Source organism: Blennius ocellaris (genome assembly GCF_963422515.1).
Source record: "Blennius ocellaris genome assembly, chromosome: 11".
Taxonomy (NCBI): domain Eukaryota; kingdom Metazoa; phylum Chordata; class Actinopteri; order Blenniiformes; family Blenniidae; genus Blennius; species Blennius ocellaris.
The window spans coordinates 7,705,590-7,724,303 of record NC_137660.1 but is presented as its reverse complement, the minus strand read 5'-3'; the positions used below and the strand labels follow the sequence as shown (position 1 = coordinate 7,724,303).

Below are 18,714 nucleotides of genomic sequence, written 5' to 3'. Positions count from 1 at the left end.
TCCTTTGTAAAGCCGTGAAAGGTGGAATGTGTTGTGATGGGAGGTGTGGACTTGTCCAAACAGAGCCTGTCGTATGCCGACCTACAGTAACGTGTCGGCAAACAGAGAAAACAAAGAGCAGCTCACCTAAACGCTTCTCGACTTACTCTCGCTCGCTGTGTTCTGTCACACATGCTATTCTTGCTAATCTGACACTTGAGGCATCAGAAAGTTCGACGACTCTCAAAGTCGTGCTCAGACACAAAGTACACACATATTAATCGAATATATTGATCCTTTCCACCATTGCTTTCAAATGTGGCACCACTTGTTCAATCTGGCCGTTTGCATCTGCCAGAGCGTCTTAATTGTGGACGTCAAGACTCAGGAGAGTCCATGAATCTTAAAGATTCATGTTTTTCTGCCGAGGGGCATCATAGAGCTCCTGGGAGGTTGTATCAAGAGCAAAGATCTGGGGGTCAGTGGGATTCCTTTTTCCCAGAATCCTTTTTTGTCTTTCCATTATTGAGAAGAAGCCACGACGGCCAGAAATAAAAGGAGTTTATAAGTCTAACACAGATTATAACGCTTGATATATTGTGAATAAAGCTAGAAAATAAGATACGTGCAAAACCATTAGAAAAAGTTATACACGATGGAAACTGTGTAAGACCTAACAGATATTCAAAATGCAAGCACTGAACAAGCACAAAAGTTATTTTTATTTCCCGTGAAACCACATTGTGGAGTAAAGTCACAGTGTGTGAGTGAAAATGGGGTGGTTGTTTTTGGGAGTGAACACATTACACATTATTCTCTGTTTATCTTGGATTGGCTCTCAAATGTTTGTGATGTCATCGTTGTCATCATGGGGGTTTCCATCCTTGGAAAATCTATAAATAAGATTGTCGGTGAAACTTAATCTCTCGCCAGATGAGAGTGACAAGAACCTTTCGGTTTGAACCTTTGCAAACGTGCCATTTTGTAAGATGAGGCTCAAACATTCAACCGTGTGAAGAAGAGAGGAAAACCTTTTGAGGCGATGGAGGCGATGGTAAATCTTTCACCAGACCAACACACACACACATACACACACTCACACACTCTCAAGATTTTAGTGTTGCCCCTCACTATCCACATATGCAGACCCTCTCCGACCTGCTCCTGCTGCTGCCGGGCCAGCTCCATCTGCTGTCTCTGCTTCTCCAGCTGTGAGGCGGCCATCTTTTTCTGCTCATCATGGGCGGCGAGGAGCTGCTCCCTCAGGCTGATCAGCTGACCGATCATAGTGGAGAGCTGCCGTTCCTTCTCCTCCAGTGACTCCGGCGTACCTGCGAGGGAGAACCGAACGAGGTCACAGTTTGACACCGATGACGTGAAAGTGTTGCCTTCATGACACGTTAAGAAAGCATCACCGCAGAGCCGCTCAGACACCGAACGTCAACACGAAAAATGATTTTCTTCTGGATCCTTTTCAAGCAAAGAAAAACAACCTGCCTGTCTGAAGGTATTCGGGTTGGAAAAGCTTCCGTCTTTAAAGGCTTACACCCCCTCCATTTTTAAGTGACGGAATCATCCCGTCGACGTCTCCACAAAGCAAAGACAAGTTGTTCGGCCAACACAAGATCTTTTCAAAACTCCGAATTCCTATAAATCATTTGGCTTGGAAGTTACATCTTACTACTTATTATCTTCCCTCTTGTCTCGACATGTCATCACTCAGTGTCGGCAGCCGAGAACAATAAAAACCAGCTTTGAAAATAAGTAGCTGTTACCGGCTTTTGTCAGGTTTACGATTCAGACATTCTTCAGAGGATTCTGGGCCATAAGCAGCCAGATTCCTTTCAGACGGTCTACGATCAACACATTAACTTGATGGTATCAGAAAAAGACAGTATTTTGTTTTGAAATGTAGAAATCACCTCACAGTTTAAGTTGGGATGAAAAGATTAAAAAACATCAAATCATAAAGGCACTTTCCCCCCCCCTAAAAAAACCTCCTCAGGTGTCAGTTCTCAGTGTGTGCTTGGCTGCGTTCTCTTTTCCAGACTAGTATAAGCTGGGATATAACCAGTTTTTAACTTTTCACAAAGTTTGGCAAAATCTGGAAGACCACCCCTGCTTGAGAGGAAGTATGAAAGTTTCCGTCGGCGAACTGGAGGGATCATTACCAGTGAGAGAAAGATACACAAAGACCTGAACCTTTCTCCAGCATGATTTCATCCATCTATTAAACGTCTTTACTCACTTTATCCACAATACTTTAGTGGGAGCCTATGACACAGTGAAATGGAGACTTCATGCAGGACGGGGGCCAGAAGCAGGCTTTGAGATACGTTTAAAACTTTAAGGAAAACCTTTAAGGGATTTCTCACTGTCACTCATGTTTGCAGTAAGTCAGTTGAACAAAAAAAACAAAAAAAGTCCTTTTGTTTCAATAAAACAGATGTTGGGTTTGTGTGTATCTCTAAATGATCAGTATGTTGTCAGGATGAGTCTCAACATTTTCAAGGCTGCTGCCTACAAACTATTTGATATATCAATGGTTGAAGTGGGGAAGAAGGCGTGTTCTAGTAATAAAGGTCATTAATGGTTCGATCAATGGCAGGAGTCAGTTAAAGGAGCTCAACCAGTGACTCCGTCATCAGTCAGAGGATTCGCTTTTAGGGTACAGTCACACACCTTTTGGTGGCGTCTCCGAGTTGTTTTGTTTGTTTGTTTGTTTGTTTGTGAGCTTAACCAAGTAGATTTGATCATTTGATTAGTGTTCAGGGTATATTTGCACATTACAAATAATTATAGCTTATTTAACGACGGCTCCCGCTGCCACAAAAGAGCCCTAATTCAGCCAGACCAATTGTAGGAGCAACACACTGTCTAGTGCTGGAAGCCTGTAGGGAAAAGAAGGGGAATTCACACCAACGACAGAACAACAGTGTGTGTGTGTGTGTGTGTGTGTGTGTGTGTGTGTGTGTGTGTGTGTGTGTGTGTGTGTGTGTGTGTGTGTGTGTGTGTGTGTGTGTGTGTGTGTGTGTGTGTGTGTTTGTCTCACACTTTTTGTATGGGGACGACGTACCACTTGGGGTTAACGAGATTTTGTCTTGATTTTCTGTTCCAGTGTGTGTGACGTGTTGTTGGGTTTTTTTTTTATGTGAAAGGGTTCGAGCAACGCAAGTGAGTTAAATCCTTTGTTTTGAGTGGGTAAAACTTAAACTCACGGACATTCATACTGAAGTTTATCTTGCGTGTGTGTGTGTGTGTGTGTGTGTGTGTGTGTGTGTGTGTGTGTGTGTGTGTGTGTGTGTGTGTGTGTGTGTGTGTGTGTGTGTGTGTGTGTGTGTGTGTGTGTGTGTGCGTGTGTGTGTGTGTGTAAGGTCCTACCCTGGGGCCATGTAGGGAGTTTGCAGGGTGGCCCCAACACTACCTGCATACTAACAGAGTCTCCATTGTAGTACTGTCAGGCCCCTATTGTACCCCAGACTACCCCACCACACACACACACACACACACACACACACACACACACACACACACACACACACACACACACACACACACACACACACACACACACACACACACACACACACACACACACACACACAAATCACCCCTCAGCACCCCTGTATCAAAGGCAACATTCTCCTCTTCTTGTCTTTTTTTTCATCCTTTTCATTCTTTTTTTCGGGGGGTTTCCTCAAAAGACCTCCCCATCACTTACTTCACTTCCAACTCCAGTTCCTCCCCACGGTCCCGTCTCTCCTCCTCCTCTTATTCAATTCTCTTTCTTCACTATTTTATTCCTTTATAATTTTGTTATAATCCATCCATTTCCTCAATTTTCTTTCTTTATCATTTAACCTCTTGGCAACTTCCTCACTTTTATCTCTCTTTTTTCCCCCCACTCACATCTTCACTCGTCACCTTGACTCGTTCTCTTCTCCTCCCACTTTTCTCATCAGCTCTCTTGATCACCTCCTCCCTTTTTTTTCTCCAGGCACCACCTTCTTTCTCTTCTTTGCTGTTATCACTACTGTCCTCCACCCTTCCTTTTCTTTCTCTCCTTTTTCGCCACTCCCAGGCTTCTCTTTGGACGATTCAGTCTTGCAACTCTGAGGCGCGCACACACACGCACACATGCACGCACACACACAGTTCTTGCTATTTTCCAGCATTCCTGGCGAAGTGAAGCCTATTGTTTAATTGCAACAACTGCGATTACGGCTCCATGATTCATCTTGGTGGATTACGGGCTGTGCATTCCAAACACGACGCCTCCAACCACTTTTGGCACCGATAATCATCTGAGATGTTTCCGCTTTCCATCCGTCAGGATTATTCCCGACACCTGCTCGGTGCACGGGCCAAAACTGAAAGCCATTAAGTGTTTTCTCACTCGCGACGATCTGCCCCTGAACCGAGACTCGGCAGGAGGCAGCAGCTTAAATCCAACTTTGCTCTCCACTTTAAACTCTTCACAAGTATCGTTTGGTATCGTCTGGTAAGTTTGCATCCAGGGCCGCGAGAGTTAGTCCCAAATATGGGCACACTACATCCTTTACAGGTCCTCAGTCCATCACAGGGGAGACAAACACACACATTCACACCTATGGGCAATTCAGAAACGCCGATCGACGTGAAACACTTGCTGTCAGACTCACTACTTCTAGATCTACTTTTTGCATAGTTTATTCATACTGATCAAGGTACATTTTTCTTTTTTTACTTAAAAAAAAAAAAAAACTACAACATGAATTAAATCCAAGTTAAGTGAATTTTGTGATTTTCCTGTCTCAGGATCGTTAAATCCAACTGTAAAAACTGAGTGTATGTTTCATAGCTTGTTCATTGTCCATCTTCCACTAATGAAGCAATATCACCCAACTTGAAAACACTCATATTATACTTTATACAATATTGAGTAACTATATCAAAGCCTGGTAAGCTTATTTTTAAGCCGTAAAAAGCCTAATAACCTCATTAAAACTAACAAATATATATACATTTTTTGATCATAAATGGATTAGACATATAACACAATTTGAATTACTCTCAATGAAGTCACAGCTTGAACGACAAAACTGTGTCTAAGCCACATCCCTTCAAAGACACATAAACACTCAGAGAAAAAAGAAAAGGAAAAAAAAAATCAACCACACATAAAAACACACACAAACCGTCACCGCTCGCAGCATCACACCTCACACTAACATGTTGATGCCTCTGAATGCTTTGAGCCGCTGCCAGCCCATCATGTTTCACCACCGCGTCTCCAAACTCCAAACTGAGCCGAGCTGTGCATGACTAAGCTCTCTCCTCACTCTCACACCACAACAAACGCTCTGCGGAACTCAAACCAACAACGCACGCTTGCTTGTTTATGTCAAAACATGTACACATTATCTCCACAGGATACACAAATGGAAAACATAATCTGCGAACGTCTTGGTTCAGGATACCCTAAAGAAGGGAAGTAAAAATCGGACTTTTCTTAAAAAAAACAAACAAAAATGTGTAGGTTTTAGTGGCATATGAGACAATAGTGTCAATTTGGTGTGACTTCTGGTCATCGGTCAAATAGGTCAATTTAAAAATCGCTGTATTTTACAACCTCATCAACAAACATCCTTGTTTGATTCTCAAAAGCTGTTTTTCTCTGTTTGTCGTAGAAACGCCCCCTCTGACGGTTCAGCGGAGTAAATGCGAAAACGTTATCCAAAACATGTGCACACAGAGCACACATGAGCCGTTACTTAAAAAAAAATTAGCATATGGATAGATGGATGAAAACTTTGCAGAAGTGAAACATATGTTGAAGTTTTCACTGTTCTTGTCATCGCTCCAATTTCGAATGCAGCACTATAACATTAAAACTACATTATGTGGTCATGTTGGAGTGCATTCCTGTGTGTTCTCCCTTTTTTAAGCTCAGTAGATCTTTATACTATTATACTAGATTTGCGATACTATGTTTGAGACATGTGATCTTTAGCTCTAAATGCCCAATTTTTAGCCAAATTTGAATTTGGCAATAAGCACAATAATATAAGTGTGAGAGCTGCATCGGAATCACAGTCAGGACGTCATTTCACACACAGCTAGTCATAGTTGTTGATGTCATGGTTCACGTTGTGTCTCTTGTGTATTAATCTGACTGGCCATGTTTACACGTACCTGGGTATTTGAAAAAACTGTGATATTTCACACACACACATATATATATATATATATATATATATATATATACACGCAGCTACGAGTCACCACAAATGACGATTCATGAAAACTCCATGAAAACTGCATCTAAAGGTGGGTGGGTGGATATTTACGTCACAATTCGTGATGTCGTGTTTTTTTTCCAGGATTCTGATTGGCTATCATGGCTTCTCGCTACACTGCCCCCTACAGGTTTGGCATGCTCATAGCAGCTCTAAACCTGCTGTATATTTGTGTCTGTGTCAATGTAAGATTTTATTTTTGGTAAATGTGGAGTGGGAAATATCTGTTTTTGTAAAAACCCGGTTACGTGAAACGTGGCCTCTGTCTCTTGTTCCGAGACGTCCACTCCTCGTGTTTGATTGTCGTTCCCCGCCGTGATGTGTTTCGCCTGTGTCTGAGTGTGTGATAGTCTTCACCTGGTGAGCTGTGTTTACACTGAGCATCTTGGGTTGTGTTCTCGCTCTTGGTTTGTATTTCTTCGTTGGCTGTGTTCACGTGCGCCAGTCATCCTGTGTTTCTGCGTCTCTTACGGTTTGACACTCCCATGATCTTGTGGACCTTGGTTTTTGGGGGGATTTTTGGTTCTGCTTTGAGTAATAAAGATGAGCTTCAGTTCCACCTATGGCAGTGTATGTTTTTTTTTTTTTGTAGCCTGTTCCCAAGCCAAAGCTAACAGTTTAGGTCTAAAACGTATACATATTTTTAATAATTTTCCAGGTAGCTTGCATTGGGCAAGGATAAAGCAACAGGTAGAACATGGAACTCTGTCGGCCTGAACTTGACGGAGCGAGCGTGCCAACAGGACACCGAGCCGCCTGAGAGAAGAGCTGTAAAGGGCAAATACAGCTCACAGTTATGAAGAAGAAGAGGCAAACATCAGGCTTGTGATGATTAAAAATAAAAAAAGAGAGAATCATTGTTTTAAAATGTTACCAGTTTCCCCATAAAGGGAACGTTCAGTCTGCTCTGCTCCCCGACGCCTATGCGTTCATCTCCAGGGTGTGTTGGGATCGCACACCTTGCAAGGACAAGTGGGACTGAAATAAACGGCGTTCATAAATAAAACTGTGCGTTGCAGGCTGACGTGCATCCGAGAGCGGCGGCGGCATTCCAGCGAATAAGAGGAGGTCATCGGTTCTCCCTAAAAATAACTGCGACAGAACAAATAGGTTCAGGTTGTTGTGTGAGCAGACACAGAGCAACAGTTGTGTCTGTGTATTTAGGTCAGCCGGGCTTCATTTCAAACCATCACGAAATAAAACACTTGAATTCAATCAGAGCGTTTCGTAAGCCAAGAACACAGCTGGACGAACAGAGGCGTCTGTGTGTGTGTGCATTTCTCTATTTGTGCGATCATATACGTGTACGCATGTACTGGAACATACTATATTTGTGCTTTTTTTTAACGAGTGTCAGTCCAGCTTTGTGTGTGAGACAAGCGCACCGTTGTCCAGTCTATATTAAATCGCTGTCAAAATGCACTCAAATCGATCATAAAAGGGTTTTCTGTCACACAAATAAAAGAAAACTTAATTTCATACCAACTTTAAGTCATCTAAATTCAATTACATGCATTGACACACATACAGCTACTGTTTGCCACTATAAAAAAAGCAATTTGTGTCTTTCACACTCTAAACTTGAGCCCTTAACGTTGAGTATTATTACTGTCCATTACCATGGAGGAGAATTTATTAGTCATTTGGAAACAGCTTAAGGTTTTAGGGGCCTTCCAGCTCCGATTGTATTCCCTCCACCGACGCAGCAGGGAAAATGTTTGGTAAAGCCATCAAATCTTAATAAATCATTTTCCCCCTCTACCTGGTTTATGTATTTTTTCAGCTGAAGAAAGCGGCTGCTAATGCACATTTAAGACGCAGGGAGGCGGCCAGGGTGGTAGATGTCCATCGCGAAAAGAGTTTTCGTACAAAAAAAAAATAACTTCAGTTCATTCTTGCATATCCAGACTTCAGTCTGCCGTCTACACTTCTTTATCCAACTTATCACAGGGCACACAGTCACACACACTCACACCTTCGGAAACTCTTAAGAGTCACCAACCAGAGTGCCGGGTCTGACAACAGACATAAAAAGTTAAGTGTGAAGACATGTTTTTTTTCCCCATCAATTATTTTTCAGGAATGAGATGAAGTGAATTTCTTACTGGCTTTTAACTTCAAACACGTCTGTGGTTGCTTTTCAAGCTCCATTTCTTCTTCTCTCCCTGAACAATGTGTAGTATTACTGCCGCTGTCAGTGGACATTGGATATTTTTCCCGATTAAAAAGGAAAAGAGGACAAACTGTGGTGCAGTAGGTAGAGGTCGCTGATCACAGTGAGAAATCCTGTTTGACGTTCACCTTTCTGTGTCACATTTGCATGTTCTCCCTCCGCATGACTGTTTTGTCACTAGTTTCATCCCACAGCTGCAAAAAAACAAAACAAGCTTTTGACCTCAATCGGTGTCTTGAAAATAGAATGTAGGTGTGAATGTGGTTTAGGTGTTTGTCTGTTTCCCCCTGTGATGCAGCGGAAGTGGATCCCTTTACAGCTCGATATAATGTAAAATGAAGAATTCCACATTTTTTACTTAAAATTTGTTTATTTAAGCCACATAAATATCCAAGAATAATGTGTAATAATCTGAGTTTGAGGCTTGCATGTTCTACCTGTGTGTACCTGTGTGATTTTTTTTCTGAATTCCTGCCACAAATTTTTTTTTAATAGCACTGTAATTGTGACAATTTCTTTCAATATTGATCTGTGACTTCATGTTGTCTTCAGGTGCAATGTCCTAGTGAAAAATCATTCTGATTGTTTCCTCATTACGTTAATACTACATATGACATGTCTACTAGCAATTAGTCCTAAAGTGTTCATGTGACTTACTTGAGTTTAAATATAATCTAAGATCTATCTCTCATAGATGCACAAGCTGTGTTCAAATAGAAATACAATAGGAGGCCACATCAGAGGAAGTCGATCCCAATCTGTGAACACCCGTGGATATCTTTAGGATTTCAATCACACGTTAAAAAATGTTCAAGCTTGCAAATATAATTTTCTTTCTGGCAAAGAGGCACATTGAGTAATTACGTGAATACCAAGAAATAATAACCAGACCTCTGTGCAAGGAAGAAAAGGGAACGCGTTCAAGCCAAGAGGACTGATATGTTTAAAAGTTGATTAAGAAAAAAATGAAAATGAAAGCTTGCAACAATAGGATACGTACACTACAGGCTCACCTAATAAAACACTATTTAAATACTGAACGGCCTTGTACTTTGACTTCAGAGTCGACTGATAGAAGAACGCACGCAGCCGTGAGCATTGGCACATTGTTTTGGAATAAAGGACTCACTGACTTACATCATCCATTGTATGAACGCGTGAAGAGGCGTTCAGAAGTGCGTGAGAGACTGAGGTCAACAGAGAGCACGTATTTCAGCTCATTCTTATCTTTTTTCATTTTCGCTGACGGCACAACCAAAAAAACCACAAAAAAAAACCCAAAACTTCTTTCATCTTAAAGTTTGTGTTTGTGAAATACACACAACACAATGCAGAGACACAATGGGGAGAGTGATCTGCCACTTGATCTGGATTTAGATCAGATATCGCATTGGCAGAGGAAAACAGAAGGTCGTCCACGCGCGGCGCAATGATATCGCTTTCACTTACTACCAACGCGGAAAAAAACTCATGTGAGGAATTTTTTTTTTTTCTTCTGACGTTAAGCCTTTCAGTTTAATTAAACGGTTTCAATCCTGCATTAGTGGACTGCACACACACACACACACACACACACACACACACACACTGGGCGTTTCTCTGCACAGTTGGAGGTGGTCGGAGTGAAGAGATCTCTGTCCCGCAGGAAAGTCAATGTCTTTGCTGTTCTGCTGCGCGTAACGAAATAGAATAAAAATATGTGTGATGCATAATGAATATTGTGGATAAATGCGAAGACTTTTTTGGTTCTCGCCATCAAAAATGTGTATTTTCCTGATTATCGCTGCTGCTAACATGAGATCTTTTCTGCACTGCTGCTGTTCTCAATGGTTGTAAAGTGTGTTTGCCCCAGTGGTTTGTCAATTCACAAATATTGTTTACCGTGCCGCTTTCATACGTACAAACATGCTGAAAGCCTCCAGAGAGCAGGGAGAACCACAGAACCCTCAACTTTACCTCTACAAAGTCTGACTTCACCCATCTATCATTTGATTCTTTCATAGCAGTTTTTCTCGAGGTGAATGGGGGCAGAAAGGAGAGTTTTAGTCGCTGTTCTATTTTGTATCCTGTTAGTCTTTAAACTTCTTTCCTTCCCTTGTATCACTCCCCATCTTTCGAGGTTTTCTTCCTCAGTCTTACCTTTCACCTCCCCGAGCAGCTCGTTGGCGTTCAGACGGTCGACACGCTCCTTCCAGTCCTTGGAGAGGAGCCGCTCCATGCAAGACGGTTCTGTGAAATAAACACATGACACAATCACCTTCAATGTGACAATGTGAGATAGAACCTTTTTTTTTTTCCTCAGTGTTGCATCTTCAACCTGTGCAAAAGATATTTGTGATGACGCTTACTGCTGTTCACTGATGCCTGTAAACACAAATGGTGATACAGAGATGGAGAGAAGACAACAGCCTCTTCCTGGGAATTTCCACCAAAAAAAAAGGCCAACAAAGAAACTTCCTCTTTATGAAGTAATATAAGAATGCAGCAGGGATCCAGCTGACCAGATGAGAATGTCTGCATTGTTTGGAGATAGACCAGTTTTCTCATGGCCTCAGGATAATAGACATCAGACACACGTGGTCTCACAAGATTCAAAAGCCATTTGTTCAATTGGAGTCCTGCTGTGAACTTCACTGAAACAATGGAAACTTCTCAATTCTTCACCAGGCGGCCGCTGGAAGACAAGCGCGCACACACACACACACACACACACACACACACACACACACACACACACACACACACACACACACACACACACACACACACTGCTTGTGTGTGGCCTGTTTATGCACCGAAGACACGCAAGCAAACACAGCGTCAGGGACCGGTGACAAAAAGGAATTTAGTTCCACTCGCTCAGATACTGAGCTTCTATTTCAGCTCAACGCTGAGAAACGACCTCTCAGGCGGTGGTTGAAGCAAGTTATTGAAACAAGTAAAATTGTGTTTTGAACCACATTAATGTTGAAATTGTACTTTAAAGTTGTAGGTGCAATGATTTCACAACTTTTATAACTCAAATAAAAACTGAAGCTTCTGCAGTACCGGCTTATTTAGACATGAAGACACTTTTCAAGTTTCACTTTTTGTGATTGTTGCTGGAGAAGAAGTTTGAAACATTCATGATGAAAGTATGAATCCTAGCTCCAGAAGTACGTACATTTCACAACACACACTGCGTTTACATTGAAAATCCTTTAAATCAAAAAGAGAAGCACAGCGAGGTCAAAGACACAGTGTGGTTTCAATCTCTGATGGTCCCGCCTCCAATCAATTATTCCAATGAGCCCATTGTCTGCTGCCCATGCTGCTCTCACTTCGAACACTAAGGTTATAGATTGGAACTCCTGCAGGCGGTGAACTTCAAGATAGATTCAAGGGACATGATAGGCCTTCATCTTGTATGAAATGAGATGTTCTTTAATGTGAATCAGATGCATGGAAAGCAACTGATTGTGGCCTGTCATGCTATATCATAAGTTTTTGTATTTTGGAGTAGTTACATAACACCAGATAATCAGGGAGGCTTAACTTTGAATCAGGATTCCTCAATTGATTCTATAATTTTACCTGTATTCACTAATATAACAGGAACTGTTGAAGATCAAAAGCACAAATAACTCTGCTGCTGTTCTTGAACCACAGCCAGACATACGTATATGCAGTATTATACTTCTTAGGAGTCATATCTGAAAGAGCTTCATAAATATCAAACTACACAGAGGATTGATCTGTCAAGCAACACAGGCTTCTTCTTTTTTTTTTTTATTGAGCCACAGAATGAACTCTCTCAGCTCCTGGGTTGTTTAGTCCTTCTGTAAACGGATATATGAGTTACTCTTCTGTCGACAGCGCGGCCGTCACCGAGAATGAAATAGGACCTGTATTAAAAGACACTTAATGCAGTAACCATCAATAACCACAGGTGACGCCAAGTCAACCAGGTGATAAATCTGATCATGAGTATTTCTCGGAAGTGTAAAATCTTCTTCCGGCATGTTGTTTAAACTTCCTTCTGTGGGACATGTTCACCAACTCCTGATTCTGTGTGACTCGCATGAGAGCGGACACTCCCTAGGATGGTGTCACAGTCACGCAAAGGCTGAAACCTCACCAAGGATGTAAAAAAAAAAAAAAAAAACAACACACACACACACACACAAAACAAAACCAAACATGCTTACACACACAGAAACACACGCACACACAAAAAGGAGACATTCTTGGGCGCCGAGTGGAGAACATGCCCCTGAGGGTTTGCCTGATTTAGAATGGTTAAGACAAACAATAGCTCATTTGTGGTGCCTTTATCCTGACAAAAGGCGCTATAGGCATTCATAAGAGCACATGGTCTATTGTGAATGGCTTAATGTTTAGTTTGTGCGTATGGACCCATTGTGTGGTCATGAGATGTGGTCCGTCAGCCCGAGCACAACTTCCTCATTAAGTCCATTAAAGCCTTTGCATGTTTACAGTCGGATTATGATTGTTGTAAATAAGCTAATGCAGCCACCCAAATCACATGGGATCAATGTAAACAAGGGGGGGGGGGGGGTGAGGGGGGGGGGGGGGGGGGGGGGTGGCGACTGAGCACAGTTATGAGACAAAGAAACAATTTGAAACTACTGTAAGTTCTGATGATGATGGTGATTTCCCATATTTGGGGGAAGCGCTGTGGGTATTTCCAGGCAGATGGTCCGAATCGCAGCAAACTAATGCAATTCATGTCATTTCCACATGCAGGACAATGGAATCCACCTGATTTTTTTTCTTCACGGTGGCTCCGTTGGCCTTGTATCTGTATACATTTGGTCCAATGAGGGATATTTATGGAGGGGCGATGTGGGGCAGGATGAGAGTCTTTTTTTTAATGTTTTCATCACACGACGCCAGTATGCGCTCGCTCGGCCGACACCCGCATCAAACAAAATCAGGGAGCGCAATTTATGTGAGCACTTAGAAAGGAAAATACAACCTGTAACTTCCAGACGCATCTGCATAAGTCAACCGTTTGTGTACTCTGTTGCACAATTTATGCCCCTCGCGCTGATAAACACACCGGATGAGGAGACAGCGGGCGGGGCGGGAGGGGCGGGGTGGGGATGAGAGGAAGATGTTTTACCCTAGATGGCTCGCTATCTGTCGCTGCGAACAAGTCAGGGATCAAGTGCTGTTTGGATTAAGAAGAGGCGGATATAAATTCTTATATGTCTGAACGTTTGCTCCTCCATCAAGTGAAGGAGGAGCATGGAAGATGGATAGGTGTGTGTGTGTGTGTGTGTCTGTGGGAGGTGGGTAAGGTGGAGGGAAAAAAAAGGGGCGGAGTCAAAAGAACATGACCGCAGTGCCGGACGTTGAGCTGCCTAGAAGATGACGAGGAAAGCTTGTTTTCATCTTCCGTGAGCGAGAGATGTGGTGAATGTAAAAACCAACTGACACACTCCTTTACACACCCGATGTCATCATGGTTTTCAATTCAATCACCCTAAAGATCAGTTCCGGCAGCATCAGCCAGGACAGACGGCGGAGAGAGAATGAGCAGTGAAATGGAGTGGAGGAGCAACAGAGAAAAGGTGAAGGAGATCAGAAGTGGAGGAAGACACTGAGGTGTAGTAAATCAAAGGGGAGTGTTTAGCGTAAACACGCTTTTATCACCTTTCTCCAACCTGCCAGGAAACATTTATTTTCGGTGCTTCACACGAGCCACGAGCCGCTGACGGTGAGTTTTAGTGCGTTTGGGTCTCAGGAGAGCATCGACTGCACCAATCTGACGCTGACATGAAGATCTGTGGGCGAAATCCTTCAACTCTTCTCTTTTCCTCTTTGAACCTTTCATTGAACTAGCACATATTACAAAATATATTATAGAAGCACATGAGATTCCTGAGATGTAATTTGTTTAAATTACACATTTCACTGACAAGAGTGTTTTTTTTTTTTAATGATTCTCAATGCCACAATGCTAAAAGTCATTTCAGAGTTGGGAAATGAGCCTGGTAGATGTTTCATCTTTCTAATCTTGACATCAATTTCAATCATAGTTTCAGGCAGCGAGCCGCCCAGTCGTCATTTGGACGGTCAATTCTCGGAAAAGATGAAAAATCGGACACGTGTTGTTTAAAGCCGTCTGAAATATGTGTCAACTGGCCATCACTACTTGTCACCGTCTAATTTTGCTTAAATTCATCTTTGTTCTCCAAAGTATGGTGAACGATCGGCTCGAGTACACAACTCGCCACTGACTTCCGGCTGTTTATTATGCTCAGTAACGAGCAACCTGATTGGTCAATTGATACCCGATCGGTTCGTAATTCTGTGACTCGTCCCGATGCGTTCAAATGCCCGGGCAGAGGGGAGGAATTTGGACCAATTTTCTTTCCAAGATGCTGAAGGAATTCTATCTGCTATGATCAATATAATATAACTATGATCTAACAATATAACTATGATCAATCTAGTTTTTCATTTCATGTTGACACAGGTTTGGACAACTGCACATCGTTCATCCTTTTCATTGAAGAATAAAACATTCTTTGCCGTGAAAATGCAGATTTTGATAGAAGTATTGACGATCATGGTTGCTCCATCACCGATTATGTGTGACTGTGACACACTGAGGTCTTGGGACTTTGCTATAGGAGGCTTGCAGATAACAAATAAGCATCTAATATTCAATTAAATGTAATAAGAGGATGATAGAAACTATTTTAGATTTCAGAGTTTACAGGTGTACAGTTTAGGGGTGCAGATAGAAGTAATGTGTCAACTACAGGAGAATAAGCAAATACATGTAGTGAAGTTTGGCGTGAGGTGAGGCAGGTACAGGTACAGGTACAGGTACAGGTACAGGTACAGGTACAGGTACAGGTACAGGTACAGGTACAGGTACACCTCCAAGTGAAAACCATCACCAGTGAAAAGAAGCCATTACTTTAAAAGACAACTTTTCAACAAAGCAAGAAAGTATATTGGATGCATCACCAGGTTTAGTCATGCATCCAATTAAAATTTGTTTTAAGGAGCAAAATCTACATGTCACAATGTAGATTGTATTTATTAGTCCAGCATGCATGTAGGTGCACCATTTAACTTCTATCTCAATCACCTACCTTTTTTTTTTAAACTAAATTTTAATTAAAATTGAATTTGCGTATGCTCAAACTAACGTCAATTAACATCTGACATGTTTTAGTTTAACTCGTAGCTGTAATCTGTTGTGGTGACCTGCTCCTCTGTGACGCTTCACTGCTGAGCAGCACGAAAACACAAGTGAAAGTGTGGAAAGCGTTCATCACGCCTGTGTAGCTGAGGACTGCATGCTTATTAAACTACACACTATGTATTCATCATTGCTTGACTTTGTCATTGAAGACTGAAAATTGCTAAAACAACACTTGTTTGGCCTGCGACTTGTATTGAGATGCATATTCAGCTTTAATGCTTATTAAATTAATTCATTTCGCTTGATGGGCACTGAAGCTTTCAGCCACATAGAGCAAGAAGTTTGGGGTTGTAAGAGGTGGAGCGCCAAGATAAAGAGTGAAAAAAAATAAAGCATTGATCTGAAAAACTAGTTAATTTCAAGAATAACAAAGGTCTGTGTTCTGGTGGGTGCCTGGTGTTTGTGTAGCACAGCCACGGCTGCAAAAACCTTCTCGTGTCTTCACTTCACTACCGAACGCGTGTAAATGGAAGCTGACAGCTACACTTTGCACTTCCAAATTTATGTCAGTGGTACGACTTCAGCAGACCCCACATCACTGTGAGAGAGAGAGAGAGGAAGAGAGAGAGAGAGACAGAGTGTGAGAGAGAGAGAGAGAGAGAGAGAGAGCGAGAGAGAGAGAGAGAGAGAGTGTACAGGATAAAATAAAAGACTGACAGAAAATAAATACAGAAATACAGTAATATTAGGGGGAAAAGTGAGAAGAGTGAGAGGCCGACCAAGAGAAACAGACAGATAGGAGCAAAGATAAAGAGAGACGGAGCCAGAGCCAATGAAAGAGAGAAATAGAGCAAGAGAAGCACAGAGAGCGAGCAGCTGTCCTAACAGCTGGCCAGCAGGATTGATGTCTCAGTGAAATAAAACTCAACATATGTCCAAACATGAGGAGACAGCCCAGCCAGGAGGAGGGCACACACACACACACACACACACACACACACACACACACACACACACACACACACACACACACACACACACACACACACACAGATACGAGAATGCCGGAGCTTAAAACATACATGCACACCACACACGCTGATTAAAGAATACCGGCACACTGCTGAGACACTTAATTGCACAGACAGGAAACATAACACACACATGCATGCATACTCTCACACACACACACACACACACAAACACAAACACACATGCATATGCACATGCGTGCACACACACGCGCGCGCATGCTGCTCCAATGGTCCGAGGCGTGCACTCGCTCGCTCGTTCGCTCGGTGTTGTAAAACCATTAAACTGCAGAGTGGTTAGCCCGGCTGCGTGTTAGCACGGTGTCCATTTCACACACACTATTTTCATCTGTCAGACGACACCCAGACTCTCTTGTCACAGAACATGGCCCGTGAAAGCAGCCGGCTCTCCTGAGCGAGGGGGAGGTGGCTTTTTCAGAGAGATAGTAGCCCATATGTAACCTTCTCCACACACATCACCCACTCCACACACACGCACACACACACACACACACACACACACACACACACACACACACACACACACACACACACACACACACACACACACACACACACACACACACACACACACACACTGCACAGGACCACACCAGGAGCAACATGTCAGAAATTGTGCTTTATGATTCAATGTTTTGATGCACAAAAAGCAGATTTACAATTAATTTACTTTCACTATTTACATAACAATAATTACGTCAAAGCTTTTGGGATTAATCAGCTGTTTCAAGAAGCATTGGAAAATGACTTTGTAATAAAAGAAATGTCTTATAAAGAACAAACTCACGCTTGAAATTAGGGCTATCGTTCATCTAAAAGTGCATGCAAACAGTCAAAGATGGATTAACAAACTATTCACACTTTATCAATGGCGTTGGGGAAACAATTTTTTTTCCACACTGACGTATCCGATGCTGCATCTCCGCATCAGTATGTGGAGATGCAGCAACATTACGTCACTCCAGAGAGCTGATGGGAGTCAAGGGTCTTGCTCAGGGAGCCACAATGGCGACACATCAGCTGATCCCAAGTCTGCTTTTCAAACCTCTCGGCCCCCACTGCCATTAGAACGGATGATTAAGAATAAATAATTATGTCTCATTATAAAATGATCTGATCAAACACTGTGAAAAAGATTTAATGGCTTGTCTTATTTGTCATCTTCTGAGCTCAGGTGAAGAATATTGTGCACGCTATATTTCTTACATGCGTATATATCAATTGACTATTTTATTAACAACGTGCAATAGAAGCAGCCTGATGATGAACTTTGTGTGCAGGCACAAAGCTCAGTTTTCAAGTTGCTCGACTTATATTTCACCTTCGACCTTTGACTTCTAACTGAGGCCCAAAATAATTGTTTAATTTATTTCACCTGCAGCCTCACGAGTTGACTCAGTCGTGAGCAGTGCCCGGCTGCCCGGCTGCCAGGGTGGGGCTCTGATACACACTGGGACCACCCATGCTAAAAATACTCCAGCAGTACTCCCTCCCAGCAGTGCGAAGTACTTCATGTGATATAAGGTGGGCGGGCCGCCAGAGGCAGCACGTCAAAGCCCTGCGGCCCTGAATTAGACAAAGGATAGTGTTTCTACTGAAGGTGTGAGTTTAAGACTAGAAAAGCCCAACTGCTGATCCCTGCTGCGGAGTCTGAGCGGCCCGGGCCTGCAGCGGCGTCACAGCGCACACTACAGCCCCCGACGTTTGGAAAACACGGACTAATTTGAGCCAAAGACGAGAGAGAGAGAGACGCCTGGCACCCTACTTTTAATGGTCTATTTTAGTTTCTTCACTAAACCTTATTTCAAAAAGCGTAAAACACGTGACAGTTTTCTCACCGCCGTGCATTTCTGACTGTGCACAAACCTGAAGGTCAGCTCACTTTGGCTCAGTTCAGATGTGTCAATGTGTCGGCTCACAGGCTAGAAACCTGCGGGGCTCGATTTGCAAAAGATCAGCCGACGAAGCACAGCAGAGACGCAGAAGTGAGCGGCAGCAACATGCTGCAGTCAAAGCTCGCCACCTTTTTGGCCTTAGTATCAAATCCAGTTTGATTACAACAGCTGC

General features: G+C 42.7%; 1 protein-coding gene across 1 annotated transcript in view; it reads right to left on the bottom strand.

Annotated features, from left to right (window-relative positions):
* LOC308135996 (transcription factor SOX-6-like) overlaps positions 1 to 18,714 on the bottom strand; it is a 110,711-nt gene that overhangs the window by 41,287 nt on the left and 50,710 nt on the right. The window contains exons 5-6 of the mRNA XM_080504180.1: positions 10,570 to 10,659; positions 1,138 to 1,310 (exon numbers count right to left, since the gene is read on the bottom strand). Of these exons, the coding sequence (XP_080360306.1) occupies positions 1,138 to 1,310; positions 10,570 to 10,659 (263 nt within the window). The remainder of the gene's footprint in view (positions 1 to 1,137; positions 1,311 to 10,569; positions 10,660 to 18,714) is intronic.